General features: G+C 36.5%; 1 protein-coding gene across 2 annotated transcripts; it reads left to right on the forward strand.

Moving 5' to 3' along the window:
• Positions 1 to 376: 376 nt before the first annotated feature.
• LOC102588472 (AP-2 complex subunit alpha-1-like) lies at positions 377 to 19,990 on the forward strand. Of its 2 annotated transcripts, none has more exons than XM_006349010.2 (27): positions 377 to 737; positions 9,632 to 9,763; positions 10,646 to 10,771; positions 10,872 to 10,934; positions 11,031 to 11,128; positions 11,210 to 11,417; positions 11,680 to 11,751; positions 11,880 to 11,972; positions 12,491 to 12,592; positions 12,804 to 12,901; positions 13,264 to 13,345; positions 13,456 to 13,544; positions 14,029 to 14,134; positions 14,220 to 14,285; positions 15,124 to 15,230; positions 15,315 to 15,419; positions 15,536 to 15,656; positions 15,852 to 16,031; positions 16,126 to 16,371; positions 16,998 to 17,078; positions 17,164 to 17,328; positions 17,406 to 17,492; positions 17,723 to 17,848; positions 18,028 to 18,108; positions 18,202 to 18,273; positions 19,245 to 19,324; positions 19,416 to 19,990. In XM_006349010.2, the coding sequence occupies exons 1-27, from the start codon at positions 606 to 608 to the stop codon at positions 19,555 to 19,557; spliced, it is 3,060 nt and encodes a 1,019-aa protein (XP_006349072.1). In that variant the 5' UTR covers positions 377 to 605; the 3' UTR covers positions 19,558 to 19,990. The 2 variants fall into 2 exon arrangements, with proteins under 2 accessions (XP_006349072.1, XP_006349071.1); XM_006349009.2 differs by lacking the exon at positions 377 to 737 and adding an exon at positions 3,278 to 3,716.
• The last annotated feature ends 621 nt before the right edge of the window (positions 19,991 to 20,611 follow it).

A 20,611-nucleotide genomic window follows, 5' to 3' on the forward strand; every position in this document is an offset into this window, starting at 1 on the left:
TAGACACTAGACACATTCAAAGGAAAAAGTGTGAAAGTAACAATCGTTTAACCATTAACAATAAGACTAGTAAATTTAGTATAGTCTTATTGGGTTATCGGTTTAACCATTAACAAAAATTATAAAATCGGAAACCGAACCAATAACCCATTAAAATTTTTTGCAAAACCGTTTAAAAACCGTTAGCCCAATAACCCAATATCAATAAACCAATAGTGTTTTTTTCGGTTCGGTTTATTGGTTAAATCGATTTTTGCACACCCCTATGCGAAACACGGGTAATTTACCTAGTGAATAAAATAAGCCAACAAATTGAAACGGAGGCTTCTCCAGTGAGAGTGTTGAGTCAAACAAAATTGTTACTCTTATTAAAATAAAAATTTAGAGAATCGTCTTCTTACCCATAACCGACGGCTTTTTCCAAATTTTCTCCATTTCTCTCTCCACTTATAGGTACACATCCATATATATCTCTATATATTCCGTCGATTCTCAATTATGTTCTTCGCTCAACACGTAGAACACCGCCGGATCATTAAATCGGCAAATCGGAGGTGTTGTTGAGGATCGATTGATCGATCTGAACAGAGCAGAGCAGAACGGAGATGGCGTTATCCGGCATGAGAGGTTTATCGGTGTTCATCAGCAGCATTCGCAATTGCCAGAACAAAGAACTAGAGCGCCTTTGCGTTGATAAAGAGCTCGGCAATCTTCGTACTCGATTTAAAAACGACAAGGTACAGCATTCGATTCTTCTGAACTCATTACTTTCGAAAAAATCGCAATAAACATAAATGTAAGTACATAACTTTAAAAATCAGCTCAGTTTTTTGAGTTTCGTACCTGAACTAGAGTTTTTTTTTTGTAGCGGAATTATTTATGAAAATACACATTAATTATCATTTACAAAACTCGCACTCATAATAGTTTACTTGTTACATGAATTTCGTAGTTGAACTATTTATCAAAACAGAAGAATTTTTAATTAATAATTTAGTATTTTACCTAAGAATATTTTATTTAAATTGAATGATAAGAGAAGTTTACAGGAAGGATGAATTGATTAAAAAGAGGTAATAATTGAAGTTTTTTTTAACTTTAATGATGATCATCTACCTAATCACTCGTGAAAACATAATTATGAAATCCCTTTAGCACTTTGAGTCCCTCAAATTTAAACATATTCTGATTTTAGCTCTTATAAGTTTTAGTTAAGTAATATTTAACTTTTAATTTATTGGTATGTGATTTTGAATTTCTCTTTTTGTGTGAACCTTCACAAATTTGACGAATTATTAAGTGTTGAACCATTTAACTTTTAATACAGTATGTTATGTTAACTTTATATTGTTATTTCATATTTAATATTTTACATAATTTTTTAAAGAGGAAATACATAATTACCCCATGAATTTGTATTCTTTTTTTAAGTAGACACCTTAAATTTGCGAGGGTCCTATTACCCCACGAAACCATCCAAAAGCACAATAAATACATCATTTTGACCCGTTTCAAACCCATCAGTGTTGTCACGCAGGTTGGGCGCGTCAAGGAATAAAAAAACAACATCCAACCAATGTTAAAACGCCATGTGACATTCCCAATTTGAATTAGCTTCTTCATTAAATAGACCACCTTCCCAAAATTCTCCTTTGTTAGCCATTGGAGATCTGCAATTTCTCATTTTAATACTTTTTTTGTTTAAAATCTGTGAAATCAATTTCCTGTGATTAGGTTTTGAGGGAGAGATGTCAAAATGCAAGACAAACGAAATACGCATCAAACAATGTAAAATAAACTAACGACTAAATCACTACAAAATTCACTTACAATGTAAAATAAACTTTTTTTCAAAGATTTTTCAAATAACTAACCTATGAGCCTTCACTTCTTCGTTCTGACACCACTATTCAACAAATTTCAACCAGCAATGTTACCAACTAGCTTTGCCTCATGAAGTTTCTTAGGGTTTTGATTGGTCGAAGAAAGAGAGACGAGGGTAGGTGAAAGTGAAATGGGTTGGAAATTTCTTAGGGTTTGGGTTATGGGTTAAAAAATGAATAGGTTAGGATAAAATTCGGCCTTTGTTAAATGGGTTGGAGGTGTGGCACACGCTCTTGGATTGAGAGCACTGATGGTGAAAAAATGATGTATTTGTTGTGCTTTTGAATGGTTTCGTGGGCCGTGGGGTAATAGGACCCCCGTAAAGTTAAAGTGTCTATTTCAAAAAAAGGTATAAGTTCCATGGGGTAATTATGTATTTCCTCTTTTTTAAATAAAGGAAACAATGACCCACATTTTAATTTAAAATTACTTTTCAACTACTTATATCTGGTCTACTATAAAATAAAATAAAAACTTTTGAATCTATAATTAAAGGTTACCATTGATAGACCTTGAATTCAAGTAAAAGCATTACAAAGAAGTTTGAAAGAAAAAACAACCAAAGAGGAAAATTCAAGACAAAAAGTACTAAAGAAAGCATGACAGAAAATACTAAAATTGAAATAATTATTACTAATTATTCGATAATCAAAATATAAGAAAATGATAAATGACTCGTCTCGTCGTGATCTTTTCTTGAATTCTCAAAAAAAAAACTCATTAAATAGTAACACAAATAGAATAATAAGAAACTCCCAAAGTAATATTACGATTATCAGTATGAAGAAATAAGCGAGACAATTCTCAACTATCTAACCTTAATTTGTATCCTTCGTAACCTTATCTATGGTCATTCCTTGATAAGTTGAAGTTGTATCATGCTTCAATAAGCTAAACTTATGTCATGTCCTGTTTAATTATCTTTCCTCAATAGTTTTTCGGTTCATCTCTACCTCTCATATAGTCATCCATAGCCCGACCTCCGCATTGGAGCATGCATGCATCTTCTCTCACATATCTAATTTATCTCAACTCACTTTCTAAGTCATCTATCAATGTCATTCCTACCTTATTTTGAATATCTATCTCTCCAAGAGTGATAATCATGTTCATCTCAATATCCTCATTTGTAACACAATAACATACATACTCAATATGTTCTCACAAATTGTGTCTCGAGAGGATGAGATTTTACCCTACCTCTTGATTGAAAATAGAAATGTTGTTACCGATAAAAGTTTATCCAAATCATTTAGATAAAAGGTAAGTTTTGAATGGAGTAATATTTTATTAATCTTTTAAAGTCATTTATTTCGAATCAATTTTTTTATTCTTTTTTTTTTAAAGGAGAAAATAGAAACTCAATGAAAGTTTATGCTCAATTCAATCAAAAAATTTAAACTAAAAATTAAAAGTCGTCATCGTCCCAACTGGGCGTCGGCTTTTCCAAAATTTCTCAGTTCACCTCCTCTCTAGATCAGACCTCTTTATCTCTCTACCTCTACATACACATCCATATATCTATACATTTCGTCAAATTCCCAATTACGCTCTCCATGAAACACGTAGAACCGCCATTTTCGTTCGCAATTTAAACCTCGATCTTCGATTTTGAACCGTCGGATCAAAGCAAACCGGAGGTGCTGAGTATCTACGGGAAGATACAGTGAAAAAGCCTTCTCGGCTGGATCTGAACGGAAATGGCGTTATCTGGCATGAGAGGATTGTCGGTGTTCATCAGCGACGTTCGTAATTGTCAGAACAAAGAACTGGAACGCCTTCGTGTTGATAAAGAGCTCGGCAATATTCGAACTCGCTTTAAGAACGAAAAGGTTTTCGACTCTTTTTTTTTTTTTTGGATAATTGCAACTCTGTTAGGTGTTAGCAGTATATTACAAGATGTTTAATGTGAGTAATGGTTTTGTCAGGAAATGGAAATGGAAAATTTTGAATTTGACGTCAGTGAAGTGTAATTGAGTTTCTGCTATTTTCTGCATTTGGTTTTGGCTGAATTTTGGACTTGTGCTAGCTATACTAGGTGCTTCAGTTATCACATTAGTTGGTTATTGGTATTGTTCTTTTTTTGAATGATGTGTCCTCTTTACTTCTGTATTTATCTTTTAGCTGCTCTGATGTTGTTACTTTAGCTGAGGGTTTTTCGGAAACATCCTCCCTACCTCCTCGAGGTAGGGGTAAGGTCTGCTACACTCCTCCCCAGACCTCGTTTTTGGGACTACACTGGGTTTGTTGTTGTTGCTAGCTATACTAGCAGGATTTCTTGGGTGGGGATGGTATGATAGGGTTGGGTTGGACGTCCAGTAGTGATATCTTTAACGGAGTAGTTAAGTAAAGACTAACCTGCAGTATTAAACTTGTTCTTGTGAACTTGTCATTGGCATAGTAGGTGGTTACTGCCAAATTGAATACATTGTGAGAAACTGGTGGGGTAGCTCATTTATGAGACCAATCCTTGTAAAGCTTGCATCTTCTTGACGCCTTTAAATGAATCTTCTTACTTCATCCAAAAAAAATCTCAGTTATGAGACCAAGTTCATTTGCACCAAAAAAAGAAGAAGGAGAAACCAATTAGTAGATACTTATGTTACATTCGTAGTTCATTTTTATGTGATGTGTTTAACTGAAAGAGTTTAAGATATTAATTTTACTTATACATATTTATTAGTGAGTATAATGAAATATTTAAGTTGTGGTTGAAAGTTAATTAGATAGAGAAAACATCATATCAAAGTTTACCATTTGAATTGTTTAATGTATTTGGTTTCTTGAAAATTCTGAAATTTGTGTAGAAAATGACTGTCAAATTAACAATAATAAAATTACAATGTCAAACATTTTGGATGTCCTGAAAAGGAAAGAATGCCATACAAATTGGTCAATAGGAGTACTTTTAGGCAAACAACGTGAAGTTCTGGTTACTAAAAAAATATAGCAGTTTCAAGGTGGCACATATTTCAAGGTCTGTTAGATACTGTCACGGGACCTGTCATAGTTGGCAGTGATGGTATTCCAGAGAGGTGCTCAATAGTTGAAGTTATTGAAAATGATTTGTGGTTGTTGACGATCCGACTGGTTTTAATATTCTTAGGTTTTTATTAGGATATTCTGAAAGTAATACAAGGTGTATACAACCAGGATGGTATTACCTTGTTTTCTACAATCCCATTGATGCAAGGTGATGTTGTTGCTAGGCGTAATTAGTTTGTTAAGGTGTAGGTCTTTTTCTTCATTTTTTTTCTTTCCTTTTTTGCTTTTTGAAACAAGACCATCTTTTGGAAAGATAAGTGGATAGGTAACAGGAGTTTGCAGGAGTCTTTTACTGACTTGTATGTTCTTGGTCAACACCAAAATTGGACAGTGGCAGAGATGTGGTCTCCCCAAGGATGGGAGTTGTCATTTAGAAAATGCTGAATGATTGGGAGATTCCCAGCTGAACTCTACCAGCTCCTGGAATCTTTCAAAGGAATGCAAGGGGGAGTAGACTGCTTGTGGTGGACTGATAAGTCTCTACGTGGTGAGTGAAGGATATAAGATTATGAATGTTCCAGAACTTCAGATCTCTGAGTGGCCTTGGAATCATACATGGAGGGTAAAGATACCTTACAAAGTTGCTTGTTTCACATGGTTGTTAGCCAATGAGGCTGTGTTGACACATGAAAGAAAATGTAATAAAGAAAGGAATAATTTTATGGTCACGGTGTTAGGGATGATGTTGAGACTGTTGGTCATCTATTTCTATCCTGCAAAATCACAGATCAGTCATGGAGGATTTTTATCAATCTCAAAGGCATCTCGTGGACAATGCCTAGAAAGATTGTTGATAATCTATTTAGCTGGAAGGAAGCTTGAATTGGGGCAAGGGATAGAAACAAATGGTGGATCAATCCCGCCCTTGTACGGTGGATTATCTGGAAAGAAAGAAATGTAAGATATTTTGAGGATAGAAGTAACACAATACAAAAGAATAAACTCAACTGTATTATGTTGTTTTGTTTTTGGTGCACAAATTCTGACTCTGTAGATACAAAGACAATTCTAGAAGTTTTTGATGCCTGTTAGGATTATAATCTTTTCAGTTTTCTGTTTTTTGTTTTCTTTTCTTCTTATTTCTCTCTTGTAAATTGGGGTTTGAAGTACTGGGCTATCATACAAACTTTGTTACCTGTTAAAAAAATGTTTAGAACCTAGGTCACAAACTTTTAAAACTGTACATCAGATCAAAAATTAAAAGGAAGATCTAAAATGGTCAGAATTTGGTTGTTTTGTGAAGCTTTATCCATGCCATTTCGTTATGTCACTGTTAATTGGGGCTAGGCGAAAAGGGGGAATGAATCATTTGAATGGAGTTGCTGTAGACATTGGATTATCCATCAGTGGCAGCCGGTGATAGAGTGATAATACATCTCAATTATCTCTGTTCCAATGAGAAGGGGATTTGATGGGAGTGGGGAATGTCTTTTGCTCCAGACTATTAAGGTTATATGACATTTACTTTATGAGACTGGTAACATTGTATTCCTCACTGTTAAGGATATGTTGGAGACCCAAATGAATGGTAAAGAAAATAAAGATACTTAACGTGATCTTAAGAGGTCTACAATTTGTTATGCTTCCTCTACACATTGTTCTTTACACCAAATATAAAAAGATGCATTCAATTCCATTGAACTTTGTGAATAAAATGGAATCTATGTTTAATACACTTCCCATCTCTCCCTCCACAAAGTCCACCAAATATAGGCAGAAACTATTTTCCACCATTTCTTCTGGCTCTTACTTTCCCCCTTCTGATCCAGCAGCTCATCAGGTTTGTTGTATGTCCATTTTACCTCTATAAGGCCAAGGAAGAGTGACCAAATCTGTGTAGTTACTTTTCATGGAGGAACTGGCTGCATGTCTCGTCTGCTTCTTTGCAAAGTCGGCATTTGGATGCTATTTGGAATCTCTTTTTTTTGTAAAACTTCATGTGTGAAATAGGCTTTCCTGACCACCAACCAGGCAAACCATTTTACCTTGGTTGGTGCCAAATTCTTCCAAATGCTTTTCCATGGACCTATGCTTCTCCTAAATTGTTCATTTAGTTCCCTTTTATAGGCCCTTTTAATTGATAAAGATCCATTTTTCGTCTCTTCTCCTGATTGTGTCAAGTTCGGAAGAAGTTCCAGGAAGCTACCCACTCTCCCCACTTTTCAATCATTCAAGTATCTTCTAAAGGTGATGTCCCATACGTGAGGAGTCCGATACTCATCCAGTGGCATACAGAGAATAAGACAAGAAAGAAGTCCATCAATGGTTCCTGACCATTCCAATCATCTCTCCAAAACAGAATCCTTCTACCATTGCCCACCTTGTAACAGATATTCTCAGACAAAGTTGGCCATGATGCCCTGACAGACCTCCATACACCAACTCCATAATTGTTGGAGACTATATTAGTGCACCTGTGGTTTGTTTGGCCATACTTACACTGGATCACTTCCCTCCAAAATGTTTGATCTTCACCATTGTATCTCCAAAGCCATTTCATCAATAGGTCAGTAAGTTAATGTTCTGTAACTTCACATTTCTAATGCACAGTCCATCATGCTCTCTGCTTAGTTGAGCAGTTTTCCAGTTAACAAGATAATATTCTTTGCCCTATTTAGTACCCTTCCATAAGAAGTCTCTTCTCAATTTATCCAGTTTCTTAACCACCTTAGTCGGCATAGGAAATACAGACATATTTAAGTTGGGAGGGACTCTTAACACAGGATAATTGTAAATGAACACCCTCAGAGACAAGTATTGTGACTTCCATTTTGCTAAAAAAATAACTCAGTTTTCTCTACAATGCCATCCCATATTTCCAATTCCTTGTGTTAAGAGCCCAAAGGCATGCTAAGATACTTTTAGAAAATTTCCACCCTGCATCCCAAAATGTTAGCAAGAGCTTGAACCTGTATCTCTTCTTTCATTGGAAATTGACTGCTCTCCCTCCAGTTCCCACGCAAACCAGATGTTGTTTCAAATACTAATAGGATCATCCTAATATATCTTCCTTTTTTAAAAAAATTGGAAAATTGTATTCATCGGCATTAAGGGTATGTTGGCCACCTCCAAAAGAGAGCAATTACAAGCTTCCTATCAAATCTACAATCACTACATCTTCTATACAAAGTTGTTTACACTAAAGAAGTAAAGATTCAATACAATTCCATTTTACTTTATGTATGGATCTGGACCTATCTTTAAAGCATCTTCCATTTCTTTCCTTCCATATTGGCCACCATATATTGATCCTAATATATCTGATCTGGTATGTCTTAGCTTTCTAGAAATCATTGTATCATCTGCATAAAGTAGGTGACAGATTTCCAACTCCTCTCTTTCCCTGTTGCCAATCTTGAAGCCTTTTAATCACCTGTTCTGAATTGCAATCCTCATCATGTTGTTAAAACCATCCATAGAGCATCACCCTGCCTGTGTCCCCTTCCTGATGGGAAAAAACCCATTCCATTTCAACCTGATTTCCAACTCCTCTATTTCCCTGTTGCCAATCTTGAAGCCTTTTAATCACCTGTTCTGAATTGCAATCCTCATCATGTTGTTAAAACCATCCATAGAGCATCACCCTGCCTGTGTCCCCTTCCTCGATGGGAAAAACCCATTCCATTTCAACCTGATTTCCAACTCCTCTATTTCCCTGTTGCCAATCTTGAAGCCTTTTAATCACCTGTTCTGAATTGCAATCCTCATCATGTTGTTAAAACCACCCATAGAGCATCACCCTGCCTGCGTCCCCTTCCTGATGGGAAAAAAGTAAAAACACATTCCATTTCAACCACCTATCATCAAACCCTGTCAAGTATGCTAAGTAGGAAGTCCTAGTTTAAATGGTTGTATGCTTTTTCTGTGTCTAGCTTGCACATAACTGCTGGAACATCCCCTCTCAACCTGGAATCCACATACTTACTGGCTATCAGTGCTGAATTTATGGTGTGTCTTCTCTTCATATACGACATATGATGTTTGTTCACTAGCTTGCTCACTATCCTTTTCAACCTTTATAGTGCTTAACTATTAAAAAAAATTGTAGTTTAGACACAGTATGAGTTACAGGTACTTGGTGCTCTTCCATAAGCTGCTCAATTTAAGCAATGCTAAAGCATTAACAGATTTATAATTATTAACTCAATCAATTGTATCTAGTGTAACATCCAAAATTTCCTTGCGGTTAAATGTCAAAATGGATGCCTACCTAAGAAAAAAATGAACTTGAGATAGAAGTATTGCAGAAATAGGTGTGCTATTAACTTAGACATATAATTATTTATCTGTAGTAGGGGCTATTTTATTCCAATATTTGCATTATCATTTCAATCTGCATAGGATTTGAATTGGCTGCACTTCAATTGCATTCACTCTACACCTTAATGAATTTTGTAACATAGCTTCTTCTTCTCTTTCTCTGTCTATCTTTTCTATCTTTTGCTTGTTTTCCGTTTTCCCCCTTTTCTTCTTTTAACTGACTTTTATTCAGTTAAACGATAAGTCTTGCAAACTGTGCTTAGTCATCCAGGACCAGGCCCAATACCCTATTTGTTCACTGCTCTCCGATGTTTGTTTTGTATAAATTTTTGTTATTTTTCTCTCTTTTTTCCCCCAAAAATGCCAATCATAGACCTCCCTCATTGTCTGTTAAATTAACAGACATTTCCCATGGTTATTGAAATTGTATTGTGTTATACAGGGTCTGACACCATATGAAAAGAAGAAATATGTCTGGAAAATGCTGTATATTCATATGCTTGGTTATGATGTGGACTTTGGTCACATGGAAGCTGTATCTCTGATTTCTGCTCCAAAGTATCCTGAGAAGCAGGTACCTCATTTTTCTTCTTTTCATTTCTAGCATGGATAACTCGTCAAAATTGGTTTATGTGAAGTGAAGTCTTTCATCTTTTTTGATTGAATTGATAAATATGACTAGTATATTGAAAATGTATGAAAACACAAGTTGTGTCGCATCCAGGAGGGGACCCACGTTGAACCAAGTGGTGTCACCCGACACCGCAAACCGCTTCATCAATTTTTTTAAAAATTAAACATATATATTTATACCATGCATAAACTGATATATAGAAGACAATGATACCGCTTAGTCTCTTACTACTGTGCGTCGTTTGGCGTGCTGGTTCAGCTCATGATTTGTACTGGAGGTCGGAGGTTCAAACTTCAGTCTAAGCATATTTTTTGGCAAATATAACCTCTATAACTTAAGATTGTTGTTAAGTAGTATTGAACTCACGACCTCTTGTTGCTTAAAACTAAACTAAACCAATGGATCAAGGCTATATCTTACCTACAAATATGATAATTGATATTTATGTTGTCTCTTCTATAAATATCGTCACCGCTTATGGAAAATCCTGTGCACACCACTGGTCACATCTTGCTTTTTATGCTAGCATTTTGGTGACCATATCCATGCTGAATGAAACACTCTATCTGTTTGGTCTATTCATAATAACTCTTATCCTTCCAGAGTTCAATATTTTCTCATAAAACCATTGTTGTCATGGCTTTACATTGATTAAATTGGAGGTGGTTGCAGTTTTAGATGATTTATTTTTACATGGTAATTTCCATGCATTCATATTGATATTTGAGAGAGTATATGCTACTCTTTCTTGTGCTGCACCTTATGTTTAATATGTAATTTAACAGCATAAAGATGTTGACTGGTTGTTCTGGTGTTTTGCAGGTTGGATATATAGTGACATCATGTTTGCTCAATGAGAATCATGATTTTTTGAGATTAGCAATTAATACAGTACGCAATGACATAGTCGGACGCAATGAGACTTTCCAGTGTCTAGCGTTGACATTGGTATGAATTTCAGATCTTTTCTTCTTTCTCTTCCTAGAAGCAGATCTGTTGTTCTTTGTTAGCTTGTTACAAGTTTCAACTGTTTGATATATCTGTGCAGGTTGGAAATATCGGGGGGAGGGAATTTGCAGAATCTCTAGCTCCTGATGTTCAAAAGTTACTTGTAAGTCAATATTTGTAGTAGCCATCCAGTATCCCAACTCTTTGACTGACGTAGGCTTTCTTTTCTTTTCTCCTCTTCTTCCTTTTGTTGAGTCAGATATCAAGCAGTTGTAGGCCACTGGTGAGGAAGAAGGCTGCACTATGTCTCGTACGTCTTTTTAGGAAAAATCCTGATGTCATGAATGTAGATAGCTGGTAAGTGTAGTTACTTAGGTGAACGGTTTATTAAATGATTTCATTTGTATCCCAACAAATAAAGTTTTCCTCATAATCCAGGTCAGATCGGATGGCACAACTGCTAGATGAACGAGATTTAGGTGTTGTGACATCTTCCATGAGCCTTCTAGTTGCATTAGTGTCAAATAACCACGAAGAATATTGGAGTTGTCTTCCCAAATGTGTTAAAGTATTGGAAAGGCTTTCAAGGAACCAAGATGTACCACAAGAATATACCTACTATGGGATCCCATCTCCGTGGCTGCAGGTTTATTTACTTTTCCTGTGCAATATGCAGTAGCCATTACTTGTTGCAGAAAAGAAATTGAATATGCTGTCTTTGGACCTTTAAACAAATATATGCTTCACAATTGCATGAATGACCAATCATGCACATTAAAAATGCATGAATTTGTAAGTTGGTGCATGGATAGGATCTCAATTTTGATACATCAATGTGAAAGCTAGAATGTGGGAATCAGACATCTTTGCTTAAGCATGGTCTCAATTTTGATAATTTTTTATATCAGGTAAAGGCTATGAGGGCTCTACAATATTTTCCTACTATTGAGGATCCAGATACTAGAAGATCATTGTTTGAGGTATGCTCACCAGCTAAACAGAAATATCCTTCTTTAACTGAGAGCATATCCCCTTTTTCTATCCAACTTCACTTGTCCAAAAGAATCAGTAGTAGATTTCAAAGATGTTCTGGATTATGATCAATCAGGTTTTGCAACGGATATTGATGGGAACCGATGTGGTGAAAAATGTGAACAAGAACAATGCGTCACATGCTGTCCTCTTTGAAGCGCTTGCTCTTGTAAGTTCTACATGTATCAACCATTATCCTTCTTTATAAGTTTGTGTGCTACATGAATTGCTGATAGCAATGACATCTTACATTTGAGTAAGTTAGTTCTTTATAAATAATGATATTCCTGAAGTAGAAGCATGGTGATTTGTTAATCAAAACCTATGTGGTGCTTCTGGTAGCGCCTTTACTTGGACATTTGTGATGATGTTGAGTACAAACTCTTATACATCTTTTTTTTCCTTTCCAGTTTCCTGACAAATTCCGAAGTTATTGCTACCTGACAAGATTTTTGTTTATTTCTGCACATTCTTTCCAATCTTATTACTTCCCTCCTAACAACTTTTTTAATCACATAATCATTGCGTCTTCTTCAAGGAAATAGAGAACAGTTCACCTTTGTACTCTCCATATGCTAAGATGGACTTCTTGTATTATCTAAAGTTTCAATGCCTGGATGCTGTTTTAAATTATCCCTTGCTTTCTTGGATACTTATTAAGTTTGACTTCTCATTGATTTGCTGCAGGTCATGCATCTTGATGCCGAAAAAGAGATGATGTCTCAGTGTGTTGCATTGCTTGGGAAATTCATTGCTGTACGTGAGCCAAATATTCGCTATCTTGGTTTGGTAAGTTGTAGAAGCATACAAACTACTATTCTATGGTAAACCTTCTTCTGTGCATGCAAGAGGTCTTTTATACAGCAGCCGCACTTCCACACTCGTAGGTCCTGCGTATGCTAATATTCTTGCATACAGTTGGAACTTGCAAAACAGATCCAGTTTCCCAGTATGTACCAGTTACCACTGTCTGATTTCCTCATCTCTGTTTTTCATGCAGGAAAATATGACTCGGATGTTGATGGTTACAGATGTACAGGACATCATTAAAAGACATCAAGCACAGATTATTACCTCACTGAAGGATCCTGATATCAGGTTGATTTGGAGCCTTTGCGTTTTCCTTATCACCTATTCCCTGCTTTTGTTTCACAGCAGAAGTACATTAAGTAAAATGTGCTGCTGGAACAACCAAGTTAGTAAAGCTCAAATTTTTCTGCCCAAACACTTTCTGAGTGTGACATGTGCATGGTTACTCCTTAAAGAGAAAGCTCTCCTTATCAATTTACTGACATTGGAGCTGAGCTGGACATTCAATATCTCTGCTGTTTTATTTAAATGTCCTCTTTTCTGGTGAAATGATGGGAAAATATCGGCAGTAGTCGCTTGTGTGTCTGTCTATTAAGTTCAGCTTAAGTATTCAAAATGCTTTCTTTACTGACGCTAAGTACTTCAAACAGTATAAGGAGACGTGCGCTTGATTTACTATATGGAATGTGTGATGTTTCAAATGCAAAAGACATAGTGGAAGAACTGTTGCAGGTATCAGGATTATTTCTTTTCATGGATATTTAATTTATGCCCTTTATAGAACATTTTTTTAAATTAGTGCAGAGTAAAAAGGTATGCCACTGATCTTTTGTTTTTGTCAGTATCTTAGTACAGCAGAGTTTGTGATGCGTGAAGAACTGTCACTCAAAATTGCAATTCTTGCAGAGAAATTTGCTCCTGATTTGTCGTGGTATGAAATAGATATGGACATAATGAAACTTCACTTTTCTTGAATGCAATAAATGGTTATCTTTTGGAGTTTAAAAACTTTGCATATATATTCCTGCTCAAAAAAAAAGAAAAACATTTTGCTCATATATGCTGACTATGCTGAATCAAGGACATTTCCGTATTTAGCAAAGTTTCATCTTCTGCTTTTGAAGTTGTGGAAATTCCAAAATATTGTCTTCTAGACGTTCTCTCCGGCTTGACCTGTCTTGCAGCCTTTTCAGGGGGTTTATTTTGTCCATCGTTATCAAAGAGGGCATCATGAGAAATCCACCATACACAGAAATGTTGCTCTCTTTGTGCATATTTCTAACTCCAAATCTAGCACTTTTAGTAGCTAGCAAGTACTCAGAATTAGATGTTACTTGCTGAAATTGTCTAAATCTTGTTTTACAGATCTACAATGTGATAACAGCTAAGAGTGTGTCTCTTGGTTTGTCATGCAGGTATGTAGATGTCGTCCTTCAATTAATTGACAAGGCTGGTGATTTTGTCAGTGATGACATTTGGTTCCGTGTTGTGCAATTTGTTACAAACAATGAAGATCTACAGGTAACTATAGCTGCTCTGTGTATGTGCTAGCTTGATTTATTTATTTTTAATGGAGCTCACTTTATACATTCAACCTTTTCCTCAGCCTTATGCAGCTTTGAAGGCCAGAGAATATCTTGATAAACCCGCCATTCATGAAACAATGGTCAAGGTGCGAACGTTCTCTTTTAATACTAGGAATCTCTAGGTGTGTGTGTGCAAATGTTATGAACCCTAATGGATTTTGTCTGCATACTTATCATGCTAGATTTGTTGCTGGCTGATAATTGGAATGGGTAGTCCAACCGAAGTCACTTTGACATGCAATGATTACATGAACATTATTTGTTATTGGCATATAATTAACTAGAGAATTTTTCTTGGAGGTTGACAGTTTAATTAAAGACGTGTGCATAAGAAAGAAAACCTAAACTGTGGATATCTGACTGGCAACTTCCAATTGGAAGAATGAATAGTTACCTTCTGAACAAGTTTGGAAGCTATGTTGGCTTGAGCTGTTGTTGAGACAGAAATAGCTTACATCTTGATTTAATCAGGGCCGTATACCAAGAGCGAGCTTGAGTCTCAAGGATCACAATTTAAGTCATGTTGTCAACACTTTGAGACTTGGCTTGACGCCTCCATTTTACAGGGAGGCCTACTGTTTTCTTGTTAAATGGAGGGAGGCCTACTGTTAATCCAAGTCATTTGATTAGTTCATTTATATAGAAAGGCTTCCATTGCCTCAACCTGACCTGGGTGTCCTAATTTTATCTTCAAGCTAGATTTGCATCACCTTATCATAGAACTTCTATGCTATTTCATCTGCTCTTCCAATTCTAATGTTTAGTTGCCTCACAGCCAGAGATGAGCACCCAAGAGCTATAATCTTCTTTGTGATTTTTGTTTTGAATTTAGATATCTGCTGTCCTTTAATTGTCAATTTGAAAAGAAAAAAAATTATTGGGAAAGCTAATTGAAAATTTTAATTGTGCTATATGCTGGAGTAGGTCAGTGCATATATCCTTGGAGAATACAGCCATCTTCTGGCCAGAAGGCCTGGGTGTAGTCCAAAGGAAATCTTTAGTATCATTCATGAGAAGCTCCCTACTGTTACGTAAGGACATTCAGTGTTTGATCTCAATTTCTTATTGTTCTTTTTTCTCCTGTCTGTTATTTTACCTCAAACTATGCTATTCAGGACTTCAACAATTCCTATTCTTCTGTCAACATATGCTAAGATCTTGATGCATACACAGCCACCAGATCCGGAGCTACAGAATCAGATTTGGGCAATATTCAGGAAGTAAGATAGAATTATTTAATGGTGTTGTAATTTCTGTTCATCCTGTAAGGTTGTTTTTCTTCTGTGGATATATCCAAAGATATTGCAATAATTGCTAGAGCTGCATAATACCCCAGGTATGAAGGCTGCATCGATGTAGAGATACAGCAACGGGCTGTGGAATACTTTGAGTTGAGTAAGAAAGGTGCAGCTTTAATGGACATCTTATCTGAAATGCCAAAGTTCCCTGAGCGACAGGTATGCATGCAGGACTTGTTGACTTCGATTATTTATATCTGCAGTGTTCTACATAATTGATGCATTGGTTCAATGAGACAGTCCTCCTTTTGCATCATATAGTGTATCTTTCAACTGTAAAGTATGGTATTGTCTTTATTTTATTATCATTTTTCATCATTGATGTTAAGCCACAATATTCTCTTTACAATGTAGTCGTCACTGATAAAAAAAGCTGAGGATACTGAGACTGATACCGCTGACCAAAGTGCAATCAAGTTGCGTGCACAACAGCAAAATTCTAATGCTTTAGTAGTGACAGACCAACACCATGCTAATGGAACTCCACCAGTCAGCCAGTTAGGTCCAGTAAAAGTTCCAAGCATGAGCAATGTGGTAATTTGTCTCTCTTACCATTTAGTAAAAAATTGAGGATTTAATGTCTATGTTTTCAGTATTAGATGGTAATAAACTATTTATTTATGACCAGGATTGTGACTCAGTGGATCAAAGGGAGGCTCAGTCAAATGGAACTTTGACCGTTGTGGATCCTCAACCCCCTTCAAGCGCTTCGCCTGATCTCCTGGGTGATCTTTTAAGTCCTCTGGCTATTGAGGGCCCTCAGCCTGCTGAGAACCAATCTAACCATAGTTTGAGTGCTGGTGTTGAAGGTGCTGCAATTGCGGAGGAGGCGCTAGCACTTGCACCTATTGAAGAACAGATGAACACCGTCCAGGTACTGCTTTCTTGAATGATTGTTAATATGCTATACCCTCTTTCTTTCATATTTATAACTCCTAATTTAGTGATATGAAGATGCTGCCATTTCTTTTTCAGTTTCTGGTTCATTTGATTCTTTTACCAAATTCAGGTCTTCAATTCATCATATTTTCCTATTCCTTGAAAGTTGTAAGAGATTTGTAGTTAATTTGCTGAAAGCTGCTGGGATAAGCTTTAAAAAGTGTTTGTCTAGTATCACTGGCACTTTCTCGCATGACCCTAAATACATTTTCATTACAATTTACCCGTAGAAGTACTTCCATTTCATGCGCTGCAAAATTAGCTTACGTTGTCACATTTGCTATTAAGGGAAAATTTTGCTGCACTAGAGATTTTTATTGTGGTGCCTTCACCTGTTCAGAAACTCTCACTAATTCTTTTTTTGACCTGCTCTGAAATGTTTTTCCTTGAGCTGAGGATCTATCAGAAACGTCCTCTCTACCTCCCAAAGGTAGGGGTAAGGTCTGCATACACTCTACCCGCCCCAGACCTCACTTGTGATACTACACGGGGTATGTTGTTGTTGTTGTCACCTGTTCAGAAGTAAAATTATTTTGACAGTCTTACCTTTCCTGGTTGTAGCCAATAGGAAGCATTGCAGAAAGGTTTCATGCCTTGTGCTTTAAAGATAGTGGTGTACTATATGAGGATCCATACATACAGGTAGATGAGCAATCCAGAGTCATTGTTTCAGCTGTCATGTGATGAACTTCTATGCACTTAGTTCTTTTTGTTGGCACAATTCCAGATTGGCACAAAAGCAGATTGGCGGGCACATCATGGACAACTTGTCCTGTTCTTGGGAAATAAGAATACGGCTCCACTTGCTTCAGTGCAGGCTGTAATATTGTCTCCATCTCATTTGAGGACGGAACTATCATTAGTACCTGAGACTATTCCACCACGTGCGCAGGTCAGATAGTTCTTACTTGTCTAACCTATTTGATTGTCATTTCATCTTCTGATCTCCAATTAAATGATGTTCTGCAGGTTCAATGCCCACTTGAAGTTGTTAACCTACGTCCAAGTAGGGATGTCGCTGTTCTTGACTTCTCATATAAGTTCGGAACTCATTTGGTACTGATTCTTTATGAATTTTGTTTTTCAAATGGTTTGAGATAAGGGAGTAATAGCCTAGTTAAGGGCCCGCCACTTTCAATCATGAGATTGGGGCTTCAAGCCACCTAGGGAACAAAGTGAAAAAGGCTCTCTCCTGGGTAGGGGTTGGGGGGGTTGAGGGTTGGAGTTCAATCTTTCATTGTTAAGTCCGTTTTTGTATGTTTTTAACTTGGCTGTGCATTTTACAGGTTAATGTTAAACTTCGCCTCCCTGCTGTCTTGAATAAGTTTTTCCAGCCTATCACAGTATCTGCAGAAGAATTTTTCCCACAATGGAGATCACTATCCGGGCCACCATTGAAGCTCCAAGAAGTGGTATGTCCACTTTCTTTGTTGAACTTTTGCAATATACTTGCATATGAAAATGTTCTCTTAAGTGTGTATAATTAAGAACATCATAAATTACGAACGAATACCGAGATTGCCATCTCAACCTTACATGCGCATATCGATATCTGAAACACGACTTCAACTTATTTTTCTAATTTGACCAGGTTAGAGGTGTAAAACCAATGGCACTTCTTGAAATGGCAAACTTGTTCAATAGTTTCCAGTTGGTTGTGTGTCCTGGACTTGTGAGTTTCTGATCTTTCGTATATTTTGGTTTGTTACCTTCTGGATTGTGACCATATTTCCTCATTATATTTCACTTCTTGATTCTTATTCAGGATCCAAATCCAAATAATTTGGTTGCTAGCACAACTTTCTATTCAGAGAGTACGCGAGCCATGTTGTGTTTGGTAAGTTAGTGATCTTGTGGTACTTGCTGCCTTGATGCTCTAAAATACCATAATTTTATTGGTTTGTAGATATAAAATATGACAAAGTGGATCCTTCGGGGTGGCCCGGTGGATTGAGCTTGGGACTTCCATGTTGGAGGTCTCAAGTTCAAAACCCCTTGCCAGCGAAAGCAAGGGGTTTGCCTTCTGGGTCGAGCTCGTCGCACCAGGCTTGCCTAGTGCGGTTTACCTCTCCTATGTGGTTTGCGAGCTATTGCATAGGAGCGGGGGTTTTACCCTGTGCGCACCCAAAGGGTAGTGGCTGCGGGTTTCCCTTGTCATAAAAAAAAAATCTCACTGTTTATTGCCCAAATTTTTTTTTGTAAAGAACTCCAAGTTCAGAATGATGATAAAGATGAGTTAGTGAGAACTTTGGGATGCCGAAATTAGCTCAAAGGAACACAAATCCTGTGAGAAGGGCTTTATTGATAGAGGAGGCCAATTATTCTGAGGATTGTGATATAGGAGTAATAAATTTAAAGTTAATTTCAAACTCTTAATATTTGATCTGGCCAATTAATCTGAGGATTGTGAAATAGGAGTAACAAATTTAAAGTTGACTTCTAACTCTTAATATTTGTTTTATCAAAATTTAAAATATTAACAGTGACAGTGTCAAAGTTTGTAGCAGTATAGGAGTTTGTATATCATACCGTATTTCTTTTTTGGGGAATTTGCCTTCTACCTGGATCAAGTAGAGCAGTTTGTCCAAAAAGAACTTAAATTGCAGTTGTCAGAGGTTGTCATTGGTTCATGTGAGAAGATGGAAATTGTGGTTTCTTGGAACAATTTTCACCCAAAAATAAGTGAGGGACCCAAGATAACATATTCCCTCGTGCCAAACATACCAGTTATCTTTATGAATTATCATTTAGTTTAAAATAGAAATGTTCTCTAGAAAGTTATCTAACATCTTTAGTTGTGATATTCAGGTAAGAATAGAAACGGATCCAGCTGATAGAACTCAACTGCGTATGACAGTTGCTTCTGGAGATCCTGCACTGACATTCGAGTATGAGCTAAATGTGCTTTCTAATATTCTCTTATTTGTGTTCATTACTGACTTATACGTCACCTTTGGAATCTCTTCTAACTATATGTAGGTTGAAGGAGTTCGTTAAGGAACAATTGGTTAGTATCCCTACAGCTCCTTGGGCAGCTGCACTACCCGTACCTCCACAGCCTCAGCCAACCAGTCCACCACCAGCATCAGATCCTGGAGCATTGCTTGCTGGTTTGCTATAAGTGGCTTTATATATGTTGAGAATTATATACACAGTCAGCCGTTGTAAAATTTGTTCATATTACAAGCTGAAACGTCCCCAAAAGACAAGATTGGCACCTAACAACACGATGCAAGGGCTGGCGGAAGCAAGGGTTGACACAGCACGTGATTGGAATTTCTGGGAAGGGTTCAGTTGAAATTTTGAGATTCTTTTGCACAAACATGTTGTGCCTCAGTTCATAAGTTTAGATGATAGGGCCTATTTTATTTTATTTTATTTTTGGTTCCCTTCAAATTTTCATCTTCATTTAGTCAGGCTTTTACACCATCGATTTATGTAGTGTCAATAGTGCAAGTCATTGTAAGTGCTCATTTGGTATGCTCCTCCCTATGTATTCTACAAGAATTATAATGAGGAAAAAAGAAGTATGTGGCATTGATTGTTTTTCTTTCCTTTAATTGTTGAGAAAAATGTGTTGTGATTTTTTAAAAAATTTAAGCAGCGGTAGCACACAATTTATTTCAACAAATACTTAGTATAATTCTATAAGTGGGGTCTGAGAAGTTTGATGTGCACGTAGACTTTAGTTTTATCTTTACCCTTATCTTGTGGTATGTGGAGATCGAGAGGTTGTTTTAGATGGGCCCTTAGCTCAAGTACACAATCCATTTCATATCCTGACAATAGTTTCTTATTCTATTTTGATTGAAGCAACGGCAGCACCCTACCAGCAGTCATCTATCGTCCTGAAGTCCACACGCCTACTGTTATACCTCGTGCAAGTTCTAGTTAAAAAATATGCAATTGTTAAAAAATTAGTGACCTATGTTGAATATACAATCGAGACTATGCTAAGTAAGGTGCCTCTTAGATTGTTCTTACAATAATGAACAGATTCAACCTATCATTAACCTCTAGATGTGAATATAAATTCATTTTTACAACGTACAATATATCCAAACTTGAATGAATTTTTTTCCATCGAAACATTTGATAGACTAAATTGAGCTCCAAAGTTGTCTAGTAAAACCCATAGGTGGGAAATTTCAGTGATATAGAGAACATGTTTTCTT

This window comes from Solanum tuberosum, unplaced genomic scaffold (assembly GCF_000226075.1).
Source record: "Solanum tuberosum cultivar DM 1-3 516 R44 unplaced genomic scaffold, SolTub_3.0 scf00101, whole genome shotgun sequence".
Lineage (NCBI taxonomy): Eukaryota > Viridiplantae > Streptophyta > Magnoliopsida > Solanales > Solanaceae > Solanum > Solanum tuberosum.